The 23,649-nt window shown below is 37.9% G+C and overlaps 1 protein-coding gene across 3 annotated transcripts in view; it reads left to right on the forward strand.

The window, feature by feature from the left end:
• The window catches only part of KIF20B (kinesin family member 20B), a 69,380-nt gene that overhangs the window by 18,706 nt on the left and 27,025 nt on the right, over positions 1 to 23,649 (forward strand). For all 3 annotated transcript variants that reach the window (XM_074959045.1, XM_074959046.1, XM_074959047.1), the window contains exons 12-20: positions 10 to 333; positions 1,194 to 1,333; positions 2,850 to 3,000; positions 4,098 to 4,323; positions 9,083 to 9,144; positions 10,959 to 11,078; positions 13,979 to 14,144; positions 17,897 to 19,115; positions 23,496 to 23,634. In XM_074959045.1, the coding sequence (XP_074815146.1) occupies positions 10 to 333; positions 1,194 to 1,333; positions 2,850 to 3,000; positions 4,098 to 4,323; positions 9,083 to 9,144; positions 10,959 to 11,078; positions 13,979 to 14,144; positions 17,897 to 19,115; positions 23,496 to 23,634 (2,547 nt within the window). The remainder of the gene's footprint in view (positions 1 to 9; positions 334 to 1,193; positions 1,334 to 2,849; positions 3,001 to 4,097; positions 4,324 to 9,082; positions 9,145 to 10,958; positions 11,079 to 13,978; positions 14,145 to 17,896; positions 19,116 to 23,495; positions 23,635 to 23,649) is intronic.

A 23,649-nucleotide genomic window follows, 5' to 3' on the forward strand; every position in this document is an offset into this window, starting at 1 on the left:
CCACAACAGATTTGTGTTCTAGACACTTCTAATGCTCCCCAACAGCACTCATTTGTCCAGAAGTCTGCAAGAGAAGTGTCTCTCATAAATAATGCTGACACTAAAATGCAGGGAACAAGAAAAAGAGCCACTATACTTTGGGACAGGAGCCTGGAAGATGTGATAGAAGATGAAGATGATGATGATTTAACTGTGGATAACAATGAGACACATGAGGAGCATGATATGGCGAAAGAGATGCCAAATGAGGAGGAGGAGGAGCATGACATGGCAAAAGAGATGCCAAATGAGGAGGAGGAAAATAAAGTAATTATTGGAAAAGAAGTATATCAGGTATGTACCTGGGATGCTTTCAGAGTCAATACAATATAACTTTTGATGGGTAGGGTTCATCCTTCCGATAATATATTTGTGGGGGACTGAAGCATGCTGCCTGTTGCGGAAAGATGTGTAAAAATGGCTTTTTAAGTTCGGATTTGGTCATGATTTAGTTTGGTTGCACCCATTACTGAAAGTCAATATAAATAGACCTCTTCTCAATGTACCATATGTACAGCATGGGCAAGCTGTGGACTTCAGTAATACAAAAAATCCTTTATGCCTATATTCTATGCATGCAAGATCTCTGGCAGCAAACTTTCTTCTATGCTTCAGCATGCTTATCAATTTAATGTGGGACAGAACTAGATTTGGAAACCACTCTTGCTTTGGGTTGTGTTCTGCTGTGCTATATTCTCCAACTAATGCTCCTTGAGAAACAATGTCTATTTTAAAAATATACTGTTTAAAACTGTAGATTTTAACCTTGTTTTGAACAGATAAAAAATTCCAATCTTTCTTAGAAAAACTTTTTCTAACAGTTGATATAATTCATTGTAATGTTCTTTGGATTCTTGAACATGCTTGTTCTGTGTACATATGTATACAATATTGATGGTTTGCACTGGTACAGCAATTTACCAACATGTAATCTATCTACCAATCCTCCTGGTTTGGTTTTTTTTTTTTTTTTTTGATAATAGTAGCAGAATTGGACACAACAGTTGCTCACATTTCAAAAAAAAAAAAAAAAAAAATCTGAACCAATATTCTCATCTTTTGAAGAACCTTTTATTCTTGGAGCAGTGATTACAAAATCTTTCTGTAAACATTCCTTTATAAAAACATTAAAAGGCTATTTGTGATCATTGTAGAGACTACTAAATATAATAGAACACTTGAAAAGCAAGCTGATCAATGAGAGAAAAGATAAGTTACTCCTGGAATTAAAAATTCGTGAAGAAGTCACACAAGAATTTACTCAGTATTTTGCTCAACGGGAAACAGATTTCAGGTAAGTTAACTGTTGCTTAGGTTTCTTTATAGTCTTCTAGTTGTAGTAGTTTACACTGTTGTGGAACTCAGTCTTCTAACCTTAACCTGTAGATGGTAAATATTTGTATCTTTTACAGTTGCAGGTAAAATGAAATAATAACGTAAAAGCCAAATACTTAGTGTTGGAAGTTTAACATACCTGCCCCTCCCCCCCACCTCCACCCCGTGCAGACACTTATTCCAGTGTCTAATATAAGTGACTCTTTAGCTTAAACCCCTTCTCAAACATGTCAAACTGAAAAAGTTTCTCCTTTTAACTGGAATAAATGCTTATACAAGCATAGCCCACTGTGTATCTGTTCATATTCATACCTCTACTTATAACAAACTTTCCTGTGTATATACAAGGCTTCATTTAAAAAAAAAAAAAAAAAAAGCTTAACAGCCTTCTGTTTCATGAGGTCAATTTTGTTTGCTTTTTCACTATACCGAATGGATGGATTTGGTCAAATTTAAGTTGAGTTCTTCTCCCCCTCACCTCCTTAGAAATTACATTGGTTAAGATTCTTTGTAAAAGAGAGAAGACTTTTTGACTGCTCTGGTCTTTCCCCTCAGTTTTCTTACTCTGAAGTCCTTTTACCTTCCAAAGCTAGTTCAAACCCCATACCCAAGTTGTGTCATTAACCACTTACCATGAAAGCAACATGTATTGTATATAAACTTCACATTAAACAAAAATAAAAAACCCAGAGTTCTGTATTGACTGACTTAAACCACTGAAAGATGAGAACACTGAAAGACAAATGACAATTCTGAAGTCCCAACATCTCTCAAACTACCAAGGCAAAAAATCAATGTCCTCTTCTTGGGAAGATGATGCATATGTTTTCAGTGCCTTTAGCCATAAAGTTCTAGCTATAGTTGCCTGTTGCACTGTCTACTAAAATTACAGGAAGAAAACCTGTTGCAAATGTACTCTAGTTGATGATGGTCCAATATAAATGCTTTCCAGAACAATAAAATGTTTCAATTCTAGAAGTCTTGAACTAAGTAATAAGACTTTGACATGATTTGGGATAGACTTTGGACATCTGTAAATTCCAATCCCTGTATCAACTGCAGATATGTTCCGTGCAAGAGGAGGACATAGGAGCGCACTACCATGCTATAAGTAGTTTTGGTATGTGAAGCTCAAAAGCTGCTTGAATGGAAATCCTGATGAAACATATACACAAACTTAGTGTACAGCTTACCTTTAGTAAGATGCACAATTCAGACAACCTTGTGAAATCCTTGATCTGTAGAAATATTTTTCATAATTTTTTAGTTACTGAACTCTTTCTGAAGACAAGGCTAATATACACTTGTGAAGTTTGTTAGAAAGAGCAGCTGTGACTTAAAATTAACCCAGTTCACAAAATGAACAAGCATGGGAGAATACCCAGGTTCTAACTAGTCAGTGTCAGAGACGCACTATTATTCTTTTGTTTAAAAAAAAAAAAGTAATTTCTAGTGTTAGAACTCTTTGAATACAGGCAATGTCTTTCTCATGAACGAGAGTTGCTGGAAAAAGCTTCTGAACAACGCTTGGAAATCTACAAGGATTTGGTAAATGAATGTGCCAAAAACCTGGATGAAGAACAGGAGATAAAAGATTCCCATTGTAATGAAAGAGCTGGAATGCTGGTAATTTCCCCCCTACATATTGTTGAAGAATCTGGCTTTGTACTATTACCTAACCTACCGTTAAGGGATGAGCACTTCTCATGGTTGGGTATTAATGTAAACTGACTCCAGATGCCAAGGAATTGATGTAGTGTGACATCAAGAATCCTTGTTCCAAGAAGGGTAGACCTTATTTCTTATTAAATTAGATGTCATTACCTTTTAGCTTGTCATTAAAGAACTCTCAACAAGATCTATTTTGGGCATTTTTCAAGGGATGAAAATTTAGATTGTATACTATAAGATGACAAGTAAGTAGTTCAGGTTCTCAAATTTGGGCTTTGTGTGCTAAAAAGATTGATGCACTTATAGTAGAATCGAATATAAATTTAACTTTTGTTTAACTTCAGTGATGTATCTATTCCAGGTGACTTTAGGCTCCTATAAACATATTCAGTGAGAGGAGCCTAAACATCTTTTCAAAAAGGAGTTGTGTGCACATCTCAAGCAATGGGAGTAGCATATACATCTAAGGCATAATTAGGCCCTGGTGCTTGTTTTTGGCACAAGACAGGATATTGCAGCTTTGTCATCCTATTTTAACCTCTACTTCCCCATGTTCTTCATCTTAATTTTAAAAAAGCTGCATCTTTAACTCTCCTATTTTACCTTTACAAAAATATATTTCCAGACACTAGTTAATAACAATTCAGAAATTGACCCAGACTGTTTACTTGGTGTGTGTTTATACTCCACATTCTCCCAACTCAAGATACAATACTTTGTGGTTTATGGGCAAAATTCTGCTGTTACTTGGGTTTATATCCATATAATAGAGAAAATTTTACCCTTGTTTAAGTGCTGTAAAAAAAGAGAGAGGCAGATATTATCCCCATAGTGCAAGATGGCATCAGTCAGGATTAAAATCTGGGAACTCCTAGGTTTTATCCTTCCCTTTCTTGGACAAATTCATCAAGTTGTTCAACTGTCCATAGAAAAGATGTCTATACTAAGATTTGTCGAAGAGAATTTAGAATTCTCTTATAGCTGATACAAGCTATTTTAGCAATTTAGGCCATTGCTAAATAACCATAAAGCATTTTTCACTTCCTTTCTAGGAAGGAGGGAATAATGTAGCTCCTGAGAACTGTATTGATCTTGAGGGCATTATTAATTTTCTGCAAGATGATGTCACTGATATTAAGAAGCAGGCAGAAGAAGCTCACAGGTATATTGTATCCCTAGAAGACCCACAGGAAGCTATTGCTTGGCTTGAACAAAAACTGGGAAAAGTTACTGTTGAGCTAAGTAAAACCAAAGAAGAGCTGACACAGAGAACTAAAGGTGAGTGGGGTAAAATAAGAGTGATTCTGAACTAATGCCGACTTAGAAAATGTGTTAAAATTCTAATGAATTAAGTGGACTGGATATCTTAACCTGCTTAAGTTTAATATTTACTACAAAGTATTTACCATCTGCTCATAATGTGATCTTTCTAGTTGATCAAATTGGATGTTACCTTTATTTTATTTTAAGCTCAACTAAACCACCAATCTTATTTAAAAATTATAGAACAGTTCAGTTATTACTTAATTTGAAAAGATGCAGCCTTATTCAAGTTAAAATGTCATCTTCTAACTTTGGGATGATTTTTTAATTGACTCTTATTGATTTTACATTCTTAAGAGCATGCACAGCATATATTCTAATAACTGAAATTACTGTATTTTACAGGTAACCTTTCACTGAAGTTTGATCTCACAAGAGAACTAGTGCCTTGCAATATAACTATATACTAGAATTCTCAAAGTATGAATCCAGTTGCATAGACTTTTACTCCAGAAAATCTAGTGGGTTTTAAATTTATCACATTGAGTTTTTTTTCAACTTGTCATTAAAGTAATTACTTGACCACAATATATTTGAGGGGATTTTTGTCTTCTCTGAAAATGGGCTCTAATTTTAGTCTGAATGGAAAAAAATTACTTCTCCCCCCTCCCCAACCCTCCCAAAAAGGCAGCTTAAGTACATGCCTGCTGTTGGGGAAACAAAACTGTCTAAAGTTTTAGAGGAAAAATGGTAATGGGTGGAGTGACTGGCTAGTGGGTGGAATCAACTCACTGAATGCTGAAGACATGGAGTTTATAAACTATTAGGGGGGAATTGATTTTGCTAAATTCTAGAAACTTCTGGAATGTATGTAGGGCATATATTAACGATAAATCTAGTTAGCTTATCTTTCAGTTCTTAGTGTGAATTCACTACTTTCTCATTCTAACTAGTAAATATGAAAGCTGTTGATTATATGCTGGAAACAATGATTAATATTTAATGATTACTAGATATCAGTGTGTGAACTACTAATTCAACATGCCTAAAGTTGAAAGTGATTGGAAACACGTGATTATGTAGCCATAAACAATGCAAATAGTATTCTTCAAAATAAAACATTTGAAACAAATACCTGTCAGCAAGTATGTCTGTAACAATACAGACAACAAAAAAATTGAAGGAAATGTTTTTGACAAATAAGTTCCTTACTAGGCATATTAATACAGAACTCATGAGTAGTAATTCAGTTAAACTATAATACAGAACCATATTTCCCGCACCCCTCAGAAGCAGTGCAAAGGCTTGATGGAGTCAGGGTTAATGGAGGAGCTGAGGGAGAGAGAAGTAAATTGCTGGGAAGGAGTCTGGGTGCTAACTTGAAAGGTTGAGTATGGGTGGGAAAAGTATGGAACTGATTTTTTTTTTTTGAGGGGGCGGGAGGGATTGTTAAGGAACACTTTCATGCAGACCCTGGCTGACCCCTAGCCTGTCCCATTCAGTCAGGCACATCTGCCTTGTCCCCATGTGTTCCTGCACCCTCATGTGTCCTTGCACTCCCTGTCGATGTGTCCCTCCACCTCCACTCTCACCCCCGCCCCTATGTAGCTCTGCACCCCTTCCCATTACCATGTAGTCCTATACCTCCCCCCCCGCCCCATATGGCCCTGTGCCTTCACTCCCATTCAGCTCCTGCCCTAGTCTGTCCTCTCCCACTAGCCCTTATGAGCCCCTGTCTGACCCCCAGCACTCCACGCTGTCTGTCTCCCCATAGCTCCTGCCCCGGCCCACTGCAAAGAAGGCAAGCTCTTCCTCTTCCCTCGCTGGCTAGGAGCTGCTGCTTTTTTCTATCGCCACAGCTCCCTCTGATGGGCAAAAGGCAGAGCTGTAGCAACACTTCAGCAGAAGGATTTTTTCTGTGCAAAAAATTTAGTGTGCAGCTCATTAATTATGTATGCACAGTAGCGCAGAATTCCCCCCAGAGTGTAATAATGGCTACAAGCGTACCGCAAAAAACTAAGTAGACTACCCCCTATTAATTCTGTGTCTGAAAAGAAAATCATAGAATATTGTGTCCAAGTTGCTGAAGATGCTATCCATGATACAGAGGAAGTACTTAGTACTCTGCCACTTGTTCAGACGACTAAAATGAAAACTCAGAGGAGGTGCAATCCTCCTAAACTGATGACCCATGCTAGTTCAGCACCATATCTAAAACTTGCTAATGTAACACTTGGCACAGTCGTAAAGCATCTTGTGGAACTTCAGTTTTTTCTTTTTGCAACAATCAGTTTCTTGGTTGGTTGCCTGGAGGTTGTGTTTACATATGAACGCCCCGTCCAGGATTCTACCTGATGTACTGGGGTTTCACTGAGCCTGGCTGCTCCACTAGCCTGGGCTCCCTCTCCCTGTTTTGCTGAATCAGGCTCTCCGGCCTCGAACAGTGCACGTGCGCGCGCGCGCACACACACACAGGTAGGGACGCACCAGCTGTAGAATTGCAGAGTCTGCAAGCAGCTCTCCATGGGAAGATTTAGCTAGGAAATCCCCCAGCACTCAAGTGCGGCTTCCTCCTGAAAAGTACACCCAAAATAATAGTCTTGTGCTGTAGAGAAATCTATACAATAGAACCTCATAAATTCGCCCCTTCCCTCAATGTGGAGGAATATATATGCACAACTTCTCCTCCTCCTCCCCCCCCCCCCCCCCGGTTATAAATTTCACAAACTGGGTTTTATAACAAATAAAAACAAGTTTATTAACTATAAAAGATAGATTTTAAGTGATTTAGAAGGGATAGCAAACAAGACAAAGCAGATTACTGAGCAAATAAAACAAAACATGCAAACTAGGCTTAATACACTCAAGAAACAAGTTACAAAATGTAATTTCTCACCCTAAATGTTTTTAGGCAAGTTGCAGAGTTTCTGTAGCTTAGAGTTCCAATTATTTCTCTTTGCAGACTAGACTCCTGTCTTAGTCTGGACTAAGCCCTTGCCTTTCCATCAGCTCAGCTCTTTTGTTTCTTGAGGTACTTTCAACTGTCTGTCTTCTTGGGCAGGAAAGCAATGGAGAAGAGTTCTGTTTGTCTTACTCCTCAGCCTTAAATAGAATTTACATGAGGCAGGAAGCCTTTGTTTCCAGTGGAAAAGAACCAGCAGTGTCCAAGGTGGTACATTTTACTAGGTGACATTATTACTTGACCTTGCAGTGTCAAAGCAACCATGAAACCAGGTTTATTTGCAATGTCCACAGGAACAATTCCCGGAAGATGGGGGATCCCCCATCTTCGAAGACTCATTGTCTTTTTCCTAATGGCCTAATAAGGCTGTTTGCTTACTGTCTGGTGGGCATCTCCAAGTATAACCACAGTTGTAATTGTTACATAGTCAATATTCCTAACTCCAGATACAGAAATGATACATGCATACAAATTGGATAATCACATCCAGTAAATCATAACCTTTCCAATGATACCTTGCATGAGCCGTCTTCCATAAAATAGATCTTAATTATGCCGTATATATACAATAAGCATATTTCTATAAAGAATGTGGCGAGTGATATGTAAACCCTGACATGACGCACCTTCCCACTAACACTCAGAACTTTCAGGAGGACTTTCTACATTTACCTCCAACTACTGTAAATTCTAAATCTTGCAATGAGCATCAAGAGGACTCTATCAGCATAGAATAGCATTTTTTTCCAAATAGGCTCACTCTGCAGAGGCACTAAACGTTAAAAACCAAAAAGGCTACGTTGTAAACTTAAAAAAAAAAAAAAAAAAAAAAATGGAATCGCACTAAGGAGGGAGGAGATTGGAGAAGTTTTATAAAAACCTTTCCATTGTTTAGTCAACCTGATCAATCAAGATAGAAAAGCTGAGCTGTGAGGAAGAGGGTGAAAAGACTTTGGTTTTAATATTGAGGTGGTTCTTTCTCTTACAACATTTTAAAATTGTGGATTCAGATATCTGCCCTAAAATCTCTGCTTGTGAAGAAGCTTGTGTTCCTGTTGGTTGCATCAAAATAGAGGAAATATGTGAAAATTTATAACTTTGTCCTTAAAAAGGGGTGTGGGGAGGGGATAACAAAAACCTCCATTCCTGTCTAGCTTGCACCAGCATTGGTCGTGTATTTGCAGCACACCTGGAATGATTGAAACTTTCCTAACAGGTTAGAGGCTGGAAAAACAAATAAGCAAGCAAATCAGTATCTCAGGACACACATGAGTAGTGGGCTTATCTAAGCTGACTCCAGACTCTCTTATTGTGACCTATTTCCGGAACTGAAAGGGGTGGGGGGGTGTGTGTGTGAGAGAGAGAGAGAGACATACATCTGGATTTCCTTCACTTACCCACTTGTGGGCTTGGTGGCCTTTTTCTTGGCGGAGGGGTAGCTTTCCTATATTGGGAGTGGAAAACATCACAGTCCTCGTTAATGTATTAAGGTCTCTAATATTAAAGTTATTGTTCTGAGCAGGACTCAAGCAGGCTTACAGGAAGAAGCCACTCTTTTTGCTTAAAGTGCAATTATTTGGATCATTTTGGTTGAAATATATGCATTTATTTTTCCAAACTATTTAAATTACTCCTTTTGAAAATCAAAAAATATTTTCGACTGCTAAATCAAACTGGGGGGAATAGTCTCAATGTATCTCAAATATTGGCAAATGACTAAAACCTTATTATAGAAAGACTTCGCCAATTTACTGAATGAACTACTAGTTTGCAATCTATGTAATGCAAACCAGTTTCTCTATTTGATTACAGAGATTGAAATGCAAGTGATTAAATTAAGTGAATCTGCTCAACAACTTGAAGAAGCTACTGAGGTAACTCTTAAAGAGAAATTCACTGAAACTTACATCTGCTTTAATTATTCATACAAAATTACAATAGCTTAATGTCTAATTTCACAGTGTGCTTAACTGAATAGACCTAGCACTATTATGGTTTGCACTCAAACACACAATGAAAAACAAATGATTTGGAGTCATGTTATAATTAGGGCTTTCAAGAGATTAAAAAATTTAATCACAATTAATTGCATTGTTAGACAATAATTCAATCCTATTTATGAAAACATCCAAAAATATTTATTACATTTTCAAATATATTGATTTCAATTACAACACAATACAAAGTGTACAGTGCTCACTTTATATTTATTTTGGATTACAAGTATTTGCATTGTAAAAAATATATATATTTTTCAATTTCACCTAATACAAGTACTGTAGTGCAATCTCTTTATCATGAAAGTTGAACTTACAAATGCAGAATTAGGTACAAAAAAACCTGCATTCAGAAATAAAACAATTTTAAAATTTTAGAGCCTACAGGACCACTCAGTCCTACCTTTTTGTTCAGCTAATCGCTCAAACAAACTTTGTTTACATTTGTAGGAGATAATGCTGCCTGCTTCTTGTTTACAGTGTCACCTGAGAGTGAGAATAGGCTTTCTCATGGCACTGTTGTAGCTAGTGTTGCAAGATATTTATGTGCCAGATGCGCTAAAAATTCATCTGTCCCTTCATTCTTCAACTACCATTCCAGGGGACATGCATCCACGTGGATAACTGGTTTTGCTCGTTAACCATCCAAAGCAGTGTGGATCGACACATGTTCTTTTTCATTATCTGAGTCAGATGCCACCAGCAGAAGGTTGATTTTCTTTTTTGGTGGTTCAGGTTCTGTAGTTTCCACAAAGGAGTGTTGCTCTTTTGAGACTTCTGAAAGCATGCTCCACACCTCGTCCCTCTCAGATTTTGTAAGGCAGTTCAGATTCTTAAACCTTGGGTTGAGTTCTGTAGCTATCTTTAGAAATTTCACATTGGTACCTTATTTGCGTTTTGTCAGATCTACAGTGGAAGTGTTCTTAAAATGAACAACATGTGCTGGGTCATCATCCGAGATTGCTATAACATGAAATATATGAGCAGAATGCGGGGAAAAACAGAGCTGGAGAGCTACAATTCTCCCCCAAGGAGTTGTCACAAATTAACACATTATATTTGTAACGAGCATCAGGAAGCATGACCTCTAGAATGGTGGCCAAAGCATGAAGGGGCATACGAAGGTTTAACATCTCTCACACGTAAATACCTTGCAATTCTGGCTACAAGAGTGCCATGCAAAAGCATTCTTGTTTTCTGGTGACATTGTAAATAAGAAGGCGGCAGCATTATCTCCTTTAAATTTAAAGAAACTTATTTGTCTTAGTGATTGGCTGAACAAGAAGTTGGACTGAGTGAACTTTGTGTTGTTTTTGAGTGCAGTTATATAACAAAAATCTACATTTGTAAATTGTACTTTCACGACAAAGATTGCACTATGGTACTTGTTTGAGGTTAATTTAAAAATACTATTTTTACAGTGCAAATATTTTTAATAAAAATAATATATACTTTGATTTCAGTTAAAACACAAAATACAATATATATGAAAATGTAGAAGAACATCCAAAATGTTTAATAAATTTCAATTGGTATTCTATTGTTTAACAGTGTGATTTAAAAACTGCATTTAATCATGATTAATTTTTGAGTTAATCATGTGAGTTAACTGTGATTAATCGACAGCCCGAGTTACAATGCGTTCCTGTTATCTAAAACCTAGTAAAAATGTAACTTTTCTCATCTCAAAGAAAATGACGACACAGAATAAGCGGATTCAAGAGCTAATAAACATTGTGGAGCAAAAAGATGATGTTATAAGTAGACTAAAGGACCTAATATCCCATTTAGAAACTACAGTAAAAGACTACGTAAGTTTTCGGCTCTTCATTTCTTAAAATGTACAAAACTTACTTTGACTTTTTTAATGCTCGTAATAACTGGTTAAAAGATGGGAAACAGGGTAGGAAAAAATGATCAGCCCTCAAAATGGAGAGCGGTAAATAGCGATGTCCCCCAAGGATCTGTAATGGGCCCAGTGCTATTCAACATATCCATAAAGTGTCGGGAGAAAGGAGGACAAACAGTGAGGTGGCAATGTTTGCAGACTTTTTTTTTTTTTTTTTTTTTTTACTCAAGATAGTTAACTCTTCACAGTCTGCTTTGGACTTACAAAGGGATCTCACAAAACTGGGTGATTGGGCACCAAAATGGCAGATAAAATTCAGTGTTGATAAATGTAAAGTAATGCACGCTGGAAAACATAATCCTAACTACAAAATGATGGGATCTAAATTAGCTCTTACCACTCAGGAAAGAAATCTAGGAGTCACTGAGCGGATGTTTTCAATGTCCAGCGGCAGTCATAAAAGCTGACAGTCTTAGGAGCCATTAGGAAAGGGATAGATAAGACGGTAAATATCCTAATGCCACTATATAAATCCATGAATACTGAGTGCAGTTCTGGTTGCCCAATCCTAAAAAAGATGTATTGGAAATGGAAAATGTACAGAGAAGGGCAACAAAAATGATGAGGGGTATGGAAGAGCTTTCATATCAGGAGAGATTAAAAAGATTGGGACTGTTCAGTTTAGAAAAAAGACAACTAAGAGGGGATATGATAGAGGTCTATAAAATCACAAATGGTATGGAGAAAGTGAGTAGTGAAGTTATTTACCCCTTCACATAACACACAAACCAAGCACCCAGTGAAAGTAATAAGCGATAAGCTTAAAACAAAAGGAAGTATTTCTTCACACAACGTAGAGTCAATTTGTGGAACTTGTTACCAGGGGATGTTATGAAGGCCAAAAGTATAACTGGCTTCAAAACAGAATTACATAAGTTCATAGAGGATAGGTCCATCAACGGCTATTAGCCAAGATGGTCAAGGGAAAGGTCTGTGGAGTGGCCATTTTATTTGGGAGACTGAATCTATAGTTGAAGATGGAAAGAAGTTGTGGGCAGGAGGCTAGAGTTATGACATGAAAGTCAGAATAAATGGGAGACTGAAATGAAGAAATAAAGCCTTGGGAGGGGAGAGGGAGCAGTAGATTATTTAAAGGAGACTTTTTGGTGAGCAATTCAGAGGAGAAAGCACATAGCAGGAAACGAGTTGGAGACTGACAGAAAGCAGTAGCCCCCAACACCATCTCCGTGGTTCTTTTTGATTATGGTGTGGAGGAGAAGGAACAGTAATAGAGACATTGTTGCACCGTGAGCCAAGTTTCAGTGGGGGCATGAAGGTGGAGGAAGCCGGAGAAGAGAGGTCAGAAATATTTGGAGACAAAGCAGGTATTCAAGAGCTATCCTGATCACCATCCAGTCATCCTTTTCTTCCCTGCCTCTGACATGGTTGAGTGACTTAGTAGCGATGTACAATGGTTGTAACCACTGAAAACCTTTGGGATGGTATGGGCCTATAAGTATATTGGTGGTAGTGACTTAGTGTGTGCATCAAAGTCCAGTAAGTGTCAACTAGCCTGAAACAATCTTCTAGAGAAATACCATTTGCATGTAAAAATGATCTTATGTTTGCAGCTATGCATCCACTTTTTCTACAATAAATCCACACTGATTTATTCCATACAGTACATTAGGGGATGCAAATTAACATTGACTTATCTTATTCCTGTCTTTCAGTTTGTCAGTAGTGCAACCACTTTTGAGGGCTATATCTATACTCCAAAACTTCTTAGGATTACACAAGATATGGCTCCTGTCATTTCCTCATTCTCCAATTAATTTCCCCAAAGCGAACTGTCCATACCATGCTTTCACACCTGACAAATCTCCAGGTGTAGAACTACAAAAATTCCAAAAAGAACAAACCTTTAACTCTGTCCACCTGTCTTATTTAATAACATGGTAGTGCAGTGATTTTCAGACTTTTGTACTGGGGACCCCTTTCAGATAGCAAGCCTCTGAGTGTGCCTGCCCACCCCCTTATAAATTAAAAACACTTTAATCTATTTTACACCATTATAAATGCTGGAGGCAAAGCAGGGTTTGGGGTGGAGGCTGACAGCTTATGACCCCCCACATCATAACCTTGCGACCCCCTGAGGGGTCCCGAACCCCAGTTTGAGAACCCCTGTGGTAGTGTGACGATGAAGTGCTATAATCACATGGCGTTTTTAATAGATGTGTTGTGCTGTCTTATCTATCTGGCCAGACTGGTCCTGTGCATGCAAAAACCTTAATCTTAATATTTTGGTCAAATTTATAGTCCATAGCAGAAATTAAAGCATTTGCCAACCTATCCTTTTGGGCTTACTATTTATCATGGGCACTTCTAACCTAATTAGAAAGTACATCAAGTAGTGTTGATGGTAGGAAGAGTTAAGGCTGTTACTAAGAACTTTCACTTTTGAGAAGATGAGGAAAAAGTATAAAATTTTTTTGGAAAAGTCACCCAAATGCTTTCCGTAGGCAGTAACAATTTCTGTAGCTTTTGACACATATTACTGTTCTCTTGATGGAATACATAATCCCTCTGACTCATGCACATTATCTGTATTAGTGCTTTTTCTTTTCTTCCCCTTTGTGCTATGTTCTATACTCCAAAGCATTGTACACCTCTTTATTGCCCACAGAAAAAGCAATTTATAGCTGACTTTTTTCTCCCCAACAAAAATCCTTGTAGGAAGATGTTATATGGCTATTTGTCTAATTTTTTTGTTTTCATATTCAGCTGAGATTTATTGCTTGTAACATGTTGGCTGCTTGTTTTGTATAATGGCACGTGGTAACTAATTTTATTTAAATGTAGGACAACACTGTAACTACTATTAAAAGACACATGGCAAAGGAGAACAGCAATGGGAAAATAGAAGGCACTCAGTCTAGTGAAAATGTGAAGCATGTGTTGGATGTAGGAAGAAAACGCTGTTTTGAAAGTAAGCCTACTCAAGAGGAAGAGCCACCTACAAAGAAAGGTACCATTTCTACCGCAGCCGAACAGGGAGCCTTCCGAAAAAATCTGATTCCAATGCCAGAACAAAAGCAAAAACTCGCAATTCGTAAACTTTATCGTCTGAGGAGAAGAAAGTCAGCAACATTAAATGCTAAATGGAAGTAACTGTTTATTTTCATTGTCTTGTGTTGCCTCTAAATTCTTAAAATAAAAACTGCTTTTAGATGTCTTGCTTTCCCTTTGCTATGTCTGCTAATACATTTGCAAATTCTGATGCAGAAAAGATATTTCTGTTAAAGTGGACTTTGCCTACAACTGGCATGTTTAACTACTGTTTTTTCTGCCAAGCTTGCTGTTAACCTTCTTAAACATTCTTACCATTTTCCTGCCTGAGCTCTTTTTAGAACTGTCTGAAGAAGTGTCAATGCGGTCTATGATTTATTCTGTCATATTGTATGTAGATGCTGTACACACTTCAGTGCAAGGTGTTTCATTAGATCAGTGTATAGAAACATGTAAATGCTGCATGCTAAAACCTATATATAATACGCAAAGCTGACAATGGTAAAACTCAAATTCATTTTGGGATCTAGTGTTTCTCATAAACCTCTCTTTACTGGTAGAAACTGCATTAAGTAGGCATTCTAGTCATGTATGGCATGCGTCTACATATCTGTTCAGTGTCTGCAGCTTTGAAATCTCCCTGCTCTCCTTACTTGAACTGTGAGCTTGCTTGGCCTCTGACTGCCAAGGATCATGTAAGTGCCTCCCCAGAAGCTAACGGGCCTCTAATATGTGCAGCATCTATGCAACCTGAGTGGGGGTTGCAGATAGGAATATGTTGACCCAAACAAGAATCAAGGAAAGGCAATGGGGCAGTCTAGAGGCTTTTTCCTCTCTCCTTCCCTCAAGTAAGGAGCTAAAGGCTCCCCCAGTTAAAAAGTGGAGATGGATTAAAGCTACGTAGACTCTGCTTTGGGATCAGAAATGCCACCTGGTGGTAAAATGGGAAGCAAAACATGGAGGTGCAGGTAGGCCAGCCCCCACTATGGGATTGAGAAGTAACAGCTGTTGAAGGGCACTTCCTTCAGTGCCATGTTAAACAAAGGAGGAGTGGTATAGCAAGTTCCATAGGTCTAGGACATAGCAGATAAGCAAGCTGCTGATGCTGCTTTCTCTAACAAGAGAAGAAACTGATATGCCTGTGAAGACCATCACACATGTTGGTTAGAGCCAACCTTGGGTCTGCATGGAACTACCTTCTGGAGAAACCATGTAAATGCCAACAGGGGAGAAGGTGATGACAAAATTAAGCAGACATTAAACCCCTTGTTATAGCAGACTGTGTCTGATACCTGCTCTAATCTTGGTATTCATGCCTAATGGCAGTTTGTAAATGCTAATTTTTAGCACTGAACAGGAAACTAGATAGAATGCGAAGTGGTACATTAATGCTACTGTTTAAGTTGTAGAGTCAGGAAATGCAAACTTTTCAAAACATAAAACTTAGTCTTGAGTGCTCTTTAAAGAGAGTACCCGTCAAATCTTAAAAGTCGGTTGGTTGTCTCGAAAAAGTATTCAGAGAATATTTGCTTCACATTAAGCTCATAACTCAAAAATGGCCACATGTATCTTCCTCAAATTTTGCTTAAAAAATCACCTTTTCACGGAGAGAATGAAAATTTTAGCAACCAAGACTTAGGGTCAAAAAGAAATTTCAGTTTTAACTATCCTTCAGCCTTTGGATGCATCCGATGACGTGAGCTGTAGCTCACGAAAGCTTATGCTCAAATAAATTGGTTAGTCTAAGGTGCCACTAGTACTCCTCTTCTTTATAGTAAAAGAGAAAATCTTAAAGTCTCTTCAGAGGTGGGCTGTCTATGTTGAAAGTCATGTACCCTATCACCGCAATATAAACAAAGTTCCCCAAATGATCTTAGCTGTCAATTATAAAGCACCTAAAATATTTGGAATTGATTCTGGGCTTTCTCTAACCTACAAAACTCAGTCATACTATGGGTGTCAGAATACACCTTTTCTGTAATCTATTCCATTCACAGAACATAAGCCACATACACCTTTTCCTGCATCAGCAGCATGATTTTATTACGTAACTTAATATAGAGAATACATGATGGCTTTTATATAAGTCTGTTTTGTGGGCCCCGTCAAGGAAAGAATGCTGGGTCTCAACAGGAACCTGGCTATTTCCCTTTCCAATGTTTCTAATGCTGGTTTCTATCTACTGCTGGCTTACGAAGTCTGACTCTAAAGCCATGACACTTCTGTTAGTAAAGCTAGTGCTTGCTTATCCTATCCCTCATGCAGGAGTAATTTTTGGTGGGGTGGATTCTAAATTTATGGGGGAAAGGAGGAAATAGACCCCCCCCCCCCAGAAGCTAGCTCGCTCTCGCCTTTTTTGTTTTGTGTTTTGTTTTTCTGTTTTTTAAAAGGTGTCTGACTAAACTTATTAAGGCTTCTATAATAAACCAGTCTTGGGTCAATGGACTATTTGCCATAGATATGTACAAATTGCACAATAGTCATTACTTTATTAATGCCTCTTCAACTTAGCACATGGAAATTCCTTCCACCTCTGTGTGTCTACACACACTAATGCTAGTTCAGAAGTATCTCCTCAAGGTGTACTGCTGTAAATTTACAAAGTACTCTAATGATAGTTTGTGCAGTCTACCTACAACTTACTGTGTTTGCAAACTGCACCATTTTCTACACAGATTTTATATTCTGTAAAAACACACTTTTGCCTGCCAATTCCATATGTATTTGACCAGGGAACTACTCCCTAATACTGCATTATGTGTAGTTGCACTAGAAAATTTTCCCAATTTTTCAGAAGTGATTCTAGCTGATGTCAATGGGAGTTGCAGTTTGCTCATTGTTGGGGTTAATCAGCCTTAGCATAATAAAAACAATAACATTTTAAAGGTGGAGCTCAGACTGCGTGTGTGTTTTGAGAGCTCTTTGTACCCTTGAAGTTTTTTGAGGTCTCCAAACTCTCAATGTTTTGTCTTCAGGAGTATTTCTTCATACTTTTGTGAGGAAGGCAGTGCAGAAATCAGTTTTACTTTTTTGGCTTCCTTTCTCTACTTCCATCTGCACACAAATTTGACTTCCCAAAATACCTTCTCTTCTAACCCTTAAGCTGCCATTGTGTCAAATCAGAAGCAGATTTGGGAAGGAAAACCTTCAGCACGTGGTGGAAAGGCATTAGGTGCCACTTACTTAAAGAAGCAGCAGACAGTTGCTTGTGGCAGAGGTGTGGACAGTTTACACAATCCAAGAAACTCCTGGTTTCTCTCTGCATCTGGCAGATGGGTGTATCTGTAGGATGTAAGATTGTTGGGCCAGCTAAGGTGGAAAATTGGGGATGGTTGAGTGTCAGGTAGTTATTTTTGTGCACTAGGCATCACAAAGTTTTACCATCACTGCAGCAGATTGGGAACCTGAACAGAGCACAAATCGGCGTCAAGCCATTCATATTCTGGCTTACTGAAAGTCAAGACAATGTACACCCTGTCTGGAAGTCTAAGGCAGATACTATCTGTAGTACTGTTCAAACATGTAGCTTCCAGATTTTGGGATCACTTTTAAAGGCCAAACTTCAAAATATTGCCTAATGTGAGGATTTAAGGCTTACTAAACCAGCCAAAATCTCCCACAGAGTTTTGAAAGTTACTTCTTGGTATGTATAATTTATTAATATTTTTGCTTTCAAGAGCAATACAGTGATACTTATTTTTCTTTTTATAGGGTCCATTAGAAGTGCAGGTAAAGGTGATGCAATAGAGCAAAAGAAAATTGAAGAAATGCAACAGAACATTTTAGAAAAAGAGACAGAAATATTAGCATTACAAGAAAGAAGTGAATCCCTAGACTGTCAATTAGCTATACTTAAAGAAAAAATTTCAAATGAAAAAAGGGAAAAAGAAGGGTTCAATAGACAGGTGGCAAACTTGTGCCTGGAGCTATCTTCTTCAAAAGAAAGGGCTTCTGGTTTGAGTGAGGAGCTCCAGCAGTGTCAGGCTAGTTATGGGAAAATAGCTTCTGAATTAGACACACAGAAAGTTATAAATAAAGAGCAAGAAGAGAAGATTAAACAACTGACTACAGAGGTAGAAGCCTCTAGTCAGAATATTATAGTCAAAGTGTCACAAATAAAAGCAATGCAGACAAAGATAGATGAGTTGCATAAACTTGATTTAGAATCTCATATTGTAGATGTTGATCTGGTCAATCTAAAGGATTTTTTGGAAGATTCTCAAAAAGATAAACCAGGGAAAATTCAAATGCATTCCTTAAACACACAGTGCCAGACATCTAATATTGCAGATGTCAGGCGAGAGAGCTCTTTCCATTGCAGTATGGAGGGCATTTGGAAAGAGTGCAAGCAAATTATTAAGGCCTCCTCCCAAAAAAGTAATCAGATCCAAGAACTCCTTCAACAAGTTGAAAATTTACAAAAGAGCATCAGTGAGGTTGGGAGTGAGAACAATCAACTAAAAATACAATTGGATGACCTCACAAATCAGGGTAATTTGTCCATAAAGGAAAAGGAAAACCTTGTTAATCAGTTACAAGAACAATTACAGGAAAAAATCTGTGAGTCTGAAAAACGTGTGGCTGAAGATAGAAGTGCAATTACCCATCTTGAGAAACAAAGTGCCAGCCACAAGGAGAAAATAAAAGAGCTTGAATGCCTCTTGGAGGCTTATAGGGCTAAAGATGACAGTGCAGCCAGGTTAGAACAAATACTTAAGGAAAAAGAATCTATCATTTTAAAGATGGAAATGGATATAAAAGACCTGGAAAAGAAATGTATGAATTCAGAAATAAAAATCAAAGAATTAAATGATCAGGAAACAAAACTGAAGGAGGAAGTCATACAGTTGAAGAATAACTTGAAAACTACTGAACATTCACTTCAGGAAAAGGAGAGAGAAGAAGAAGAATCAAAAAAAGTTACAGAACAGTAAGTACAGCATTGAATAGACACTTGAGATGAGATCTGAGATGAAATCTAAGATGAGACTAGTTTGAATGTGCATCTGCTCAGTTCCAAATAACACTCGAGTACTTATCCAGATTAAACTGCTAAGAAGTGGTTTAGATACTAAAATTTATCTTTGAAAATCATTTGTACACATTACTGGCTATTTTTTCTCTTTGTTTAATTGTATATCTTGATAATGTATAAAACCCAGTAAGTAAATTCCTACCTGTAGCATCAGTACATGGAAGGAAACATGAGTAAAAATGTAGACATTGCAATTAAACTTGTCATTAACAGTAAAAGCAATCCATTTTACAAGGTAATACTTGTACCAGGTGTACTAACTTCTTTTCAATAGGGAACTATTTCTAACTTCTCCAAATTTTCTACAATGTACCTACCTTGTATAGTAAATTAGGTTTTTGGGGTTGGGGTTTTTTTCCCCCCTCTAAAAGTCAGAGTAGAATATCTTCTCAGGTGGAGGTTGCAGAGTAACAGCCGTGTTAGTCTGTATTCGTAAAAAGAAAAAAGAAAAGGAGTACTTGTGGCACCTTAGAGACTAACCAGTTTATTTGAGCATGAGCTTTCGTGAGCTACAGCTCACTTCATCCGATGAAGTGAGCTGTAGCTCACGAAAGCTCATGCTCAAATAAACTGGTTAGTCTCTAAGGTGCCACAAGTACTCCTTTTCTTTTTTCTTTTCTCAGGTGGAGATTGTCTGTCTGATCAGGTTTTTTGCACTTTATGATAATGCATCTTTTTGCCATAATTATCAGTTATTTCTAACTAAATTATATCTCCACTAGTGAAATGGACATAGATGCTTTAATGATTTTTCAGGCTAAGTAAATATGGTACAATCATGAGTATTTATTTTATTCACTTTATCCACCAGATTCAAATGTCTTCTAGAAAAGAGCTTGTGTTTAAGGGACTCTCAGAATATGAATAAGGGGAGCCTGGTATGTTTAGAGTCTCCTGCATCAGTTTGTTTAATGCCATACCGTGGAGTATACCCAATTATTGTATTAGTACACTTGTGTGCGATCTTTCAGTGAACTAAAGTAGTTCCTATGTTAAAATGGCCTCTACATTTGGAACTCTATTAATATTCATCTACCATTTACTTCTTGTATGGAAACCAGAGGCAAGAAAAACTTTTATATAAACCTACCTGTTAGAAATCCTGATACTAGATAACCTTTTTGGAGTAGCAGGTGCAAATGTTGGAGCAGAAACTTCATATATGGCAATTTTTTAAAGCAAATAACTTGACATGGGTCCAAAATATTAAAATGTTAATAGTTGTTATGTGATAACAGCAGTTTTTGGTAAACAGTTGGATAACTTGGTGATGGATGTAGTATGAAAACTTAAACAGGAAATGAGTGTAGGAGAGTGGAACCAGCCTGAGGCATAATTGCACTCCCTTTACCTGACCCTAGAGGAGGAGGACGAAGGTAAGACAAAATTATGATAATCCTCAGATGGCTGAGGCAGTGGTGCTATCAGGAAGGTTTTGGAATGTTTGACCACTGGCAGGCTTTCACGGACAAAGGACTGTTCTTTCCCACCTGAGTAGGGAGGGAAATAGACTTCAGGGATGGAGGTCAGCACAACTGATTTAAAAGAGCTTTAAACTAGGAATCTGGGGGAGGTGGTTGGGAGATGCTCATGTAATCTCCACACCTGATTCTAATATTGACCGGGAGAAAAATCAAGAAAGAGAATATAGCAATGGAGAAAAGAACAGCAGTGTGTAGGAGAATGGACATTAAGAGGAAAGAGAGTTCAAATGAAGTTAACAGGTAGGCGATAGTGGCAGTAGAATGACTGTACCTAATCGGGTGAGGAATCTGGGTAAAGCCAAGCAGACAAAACTAAGATGTTTGTACACCAATGCAAGGAGCCTGGGTAACAAAATGGAGGAACTAGAACTACTGGTGCAGGAAGTGAATCCAAATATTATAGAGCTAACAGAAACATAGTGAAATAGTACTCATGACTGGAGTGCAGGTATTGAAGGGTAGGTACTATTCAGGAAAGATTGAAATAATGTAAAGGTGGTGGAGTAGCATTGTATATTAATGATGAAGTACACTAAAAAAATTAGAAGTGATGGAATACATAAAGTAGTCTGTTTGGATCAAAATGACTTTGGGGAAGAAGGCTACCAGAGGCTCACCTGGGATAGTTTTTGGAGTATAGTACAGACCCCCAGGATCCAATCTGGATATGGGTAAAGCCATTTAAAAAATATTTTCAATGAAATATATACTCCTGGGAATTGAGATTATGAGAATCTTTAACCTCCCAGATATAGATTCAAGAAAAAGTGCTATTAATAATAGTAGGGCCCAAATTTTCCTTGATGTGGTAGCTGACAGATTTCTTCATCAGATAGTTGCCAAACCAACAAGAGTTGATGCCATTTTAGATATGATATTGGTGAGTAGTGAGGACCTCATAGAAGATGGACAAGAAACTTGTAAAGGGGAGACTACAAGGGTCATACTGAAAGGTGAACTGTTAGGCTGGAGGGAGGTTACTAGAGGTGTTCCTCAGGGATCAGTCTTGGAACCAATCCTATTTAACAATTTTATTAATGACCTTTGTACAAAAAGTGGGAGTGTGCTAATAAAATTTTCAGATGACAAAGTTGGGAGGTCTTGCCAATATGGAGGAGGACCAGAATACCATACAAGAAGATCTGGATGACCTTGAAAACTAGAGTAATAGAAATTGGGTTAAATTTAATAGTTCAAAGTGTGGGGTCTTACACTTGGGGACTAACAACAACAAATTTTGCTATAAGCTTGGGACTTTCCAGTTGGAAGCTCCAGGGGAGGAGAGAGATCTGGGTGTATTGATTGATCACAGGATGACTATGAGTCATCAGTGTGATGTGACCATGAAAAAGGCTAATGCAATCCTAGGTCAGGTATCTCCAATGGAGCCAGGGAACTGTTAGTACCATTATACAAAGCACTGATGAGACCTCATCTGGAATAGTGTGTGTAATTGTGATCTGCCATGTTTAAGAAAGACTAATTCAAACTGGAACAGGTGCAGAGAAGGGCTACTAGGATGATCTGAGGAATGGAAAACCTACCTTATGAGAGAAGACTCAAAGAGCTTGGCTTCTTTAGTCTCACCAAAAGAAGGCTGAAGGGAGATATGATTGCTCTCTATAAATACATCAAAGGGAGAAATACCAGGGAGGGAGAGAAGTTATTTAAGTGAAGCACCAATGTGGACCCCAGAACAAATAGATATAACAAATAGATATAACAAATATAATAGATCAACAAATTTAGGCTTGAAATTAAACGAAAGTTTCTAACCATCTGAGGAGTGAAGTTCTGGAACAGCCTTCCAAGGGGAGCAGGGGGGGCAAAAACCTAACTGGCTTCAAGACTTGAATCTGATAAATTTATGGAGGGGATGGTATGATGAGACTGCCTATAGTGGCATGTAGCTGATCTGCGACAGCTAATAGTAAATATCCCCAAAGGCCAGTGGTGAGACACTGGATGGGGAGGGCTCTGAGTTACTGCAGAGAATTCTTTCCCACGTGTTTGGCCATTGGTTCTTGCTGAAATGCTCATGGTCCAACTGACTGCAATATTTGGGGCTGGGAAGGAATTTTCTTTTGGTCAGATTGGCAGAGACCCAGGGGATTGTTCGCCTTCCACTGCACTTGGGGCATTGGTCACTTGCAGGTTTAAACTAGAGTAAATGGTGGATTCTCTGTAACTTGAAGTCTTTAAATCATGATTTGAGGACTTCAGTAACTCAGCCAGTGGTTAGGGGTCTATTAAAAGGGAGGGGGTGTGAGGTTCTGTGGCCTGCAATGTACTGAAAGTCAGACTATGTGATCATGATGGTCCTATCTGGCTTTCAAATCTGAGTCTACTCATGTTGAGTAAGTAGCACCTTACTGATCAAGTAGTTCCATTTAAATCAAAGGGGCTTATGAAGTATAAAATACTACTTAATATAAGGATGACAGAATTGAGTCCTAAGTTTGTAAAATGCTGAAAGGCCTCTTCCCTAATTAAGTCACAGAGTAGAAGTTCCATTTTATATGTTTTTGTTTGCATTTATATTTATGGAACATTAAAGGAACGCTCTAAAGTAGCTTTGTTCCAAAGTTTAGGGCTTTTTGAGTTTTTTTAAAAAAAAAGTGTAAAACCTAATAGAAATGTGTCCTTTAAACAAACACACACACACACACTCTCTGAAGATTTTGAATTAAACATTACTTTGCAGCTTACAACTCCTTCCTCTATAATAGTTTCTTTTAACTTCCTTAATGATATTTAATCCTTCCTCCTCTTTCCCACCTTCCTCCTCCAGGTTAAATAAAGAACTCTCTGAGAGTTCTGCCTTCATACAGCGGCTAGAAATGGATTGTGAGAGGAAAGATGAGGAGTATACAGATCTGAAAGAAAAGCTAGCTGATGCTAAGAAACAAATTGAGCAAGTACAGAAAGAGGTCTGTAATCATAAG

Source organism: Natator depressus, chromosome 7 (assembly GCF_965152275.1).
Source record: "Natator depressus isolate rNatDep1 chromosome 7, rNatDep2.hap1, whole genome shotgun sequence".
Classification (NCBI taxonomy): Eukaryota; Metazoa; Chordata; order Testudines; family Cheloniidae; genus Natator; species Natator depressus.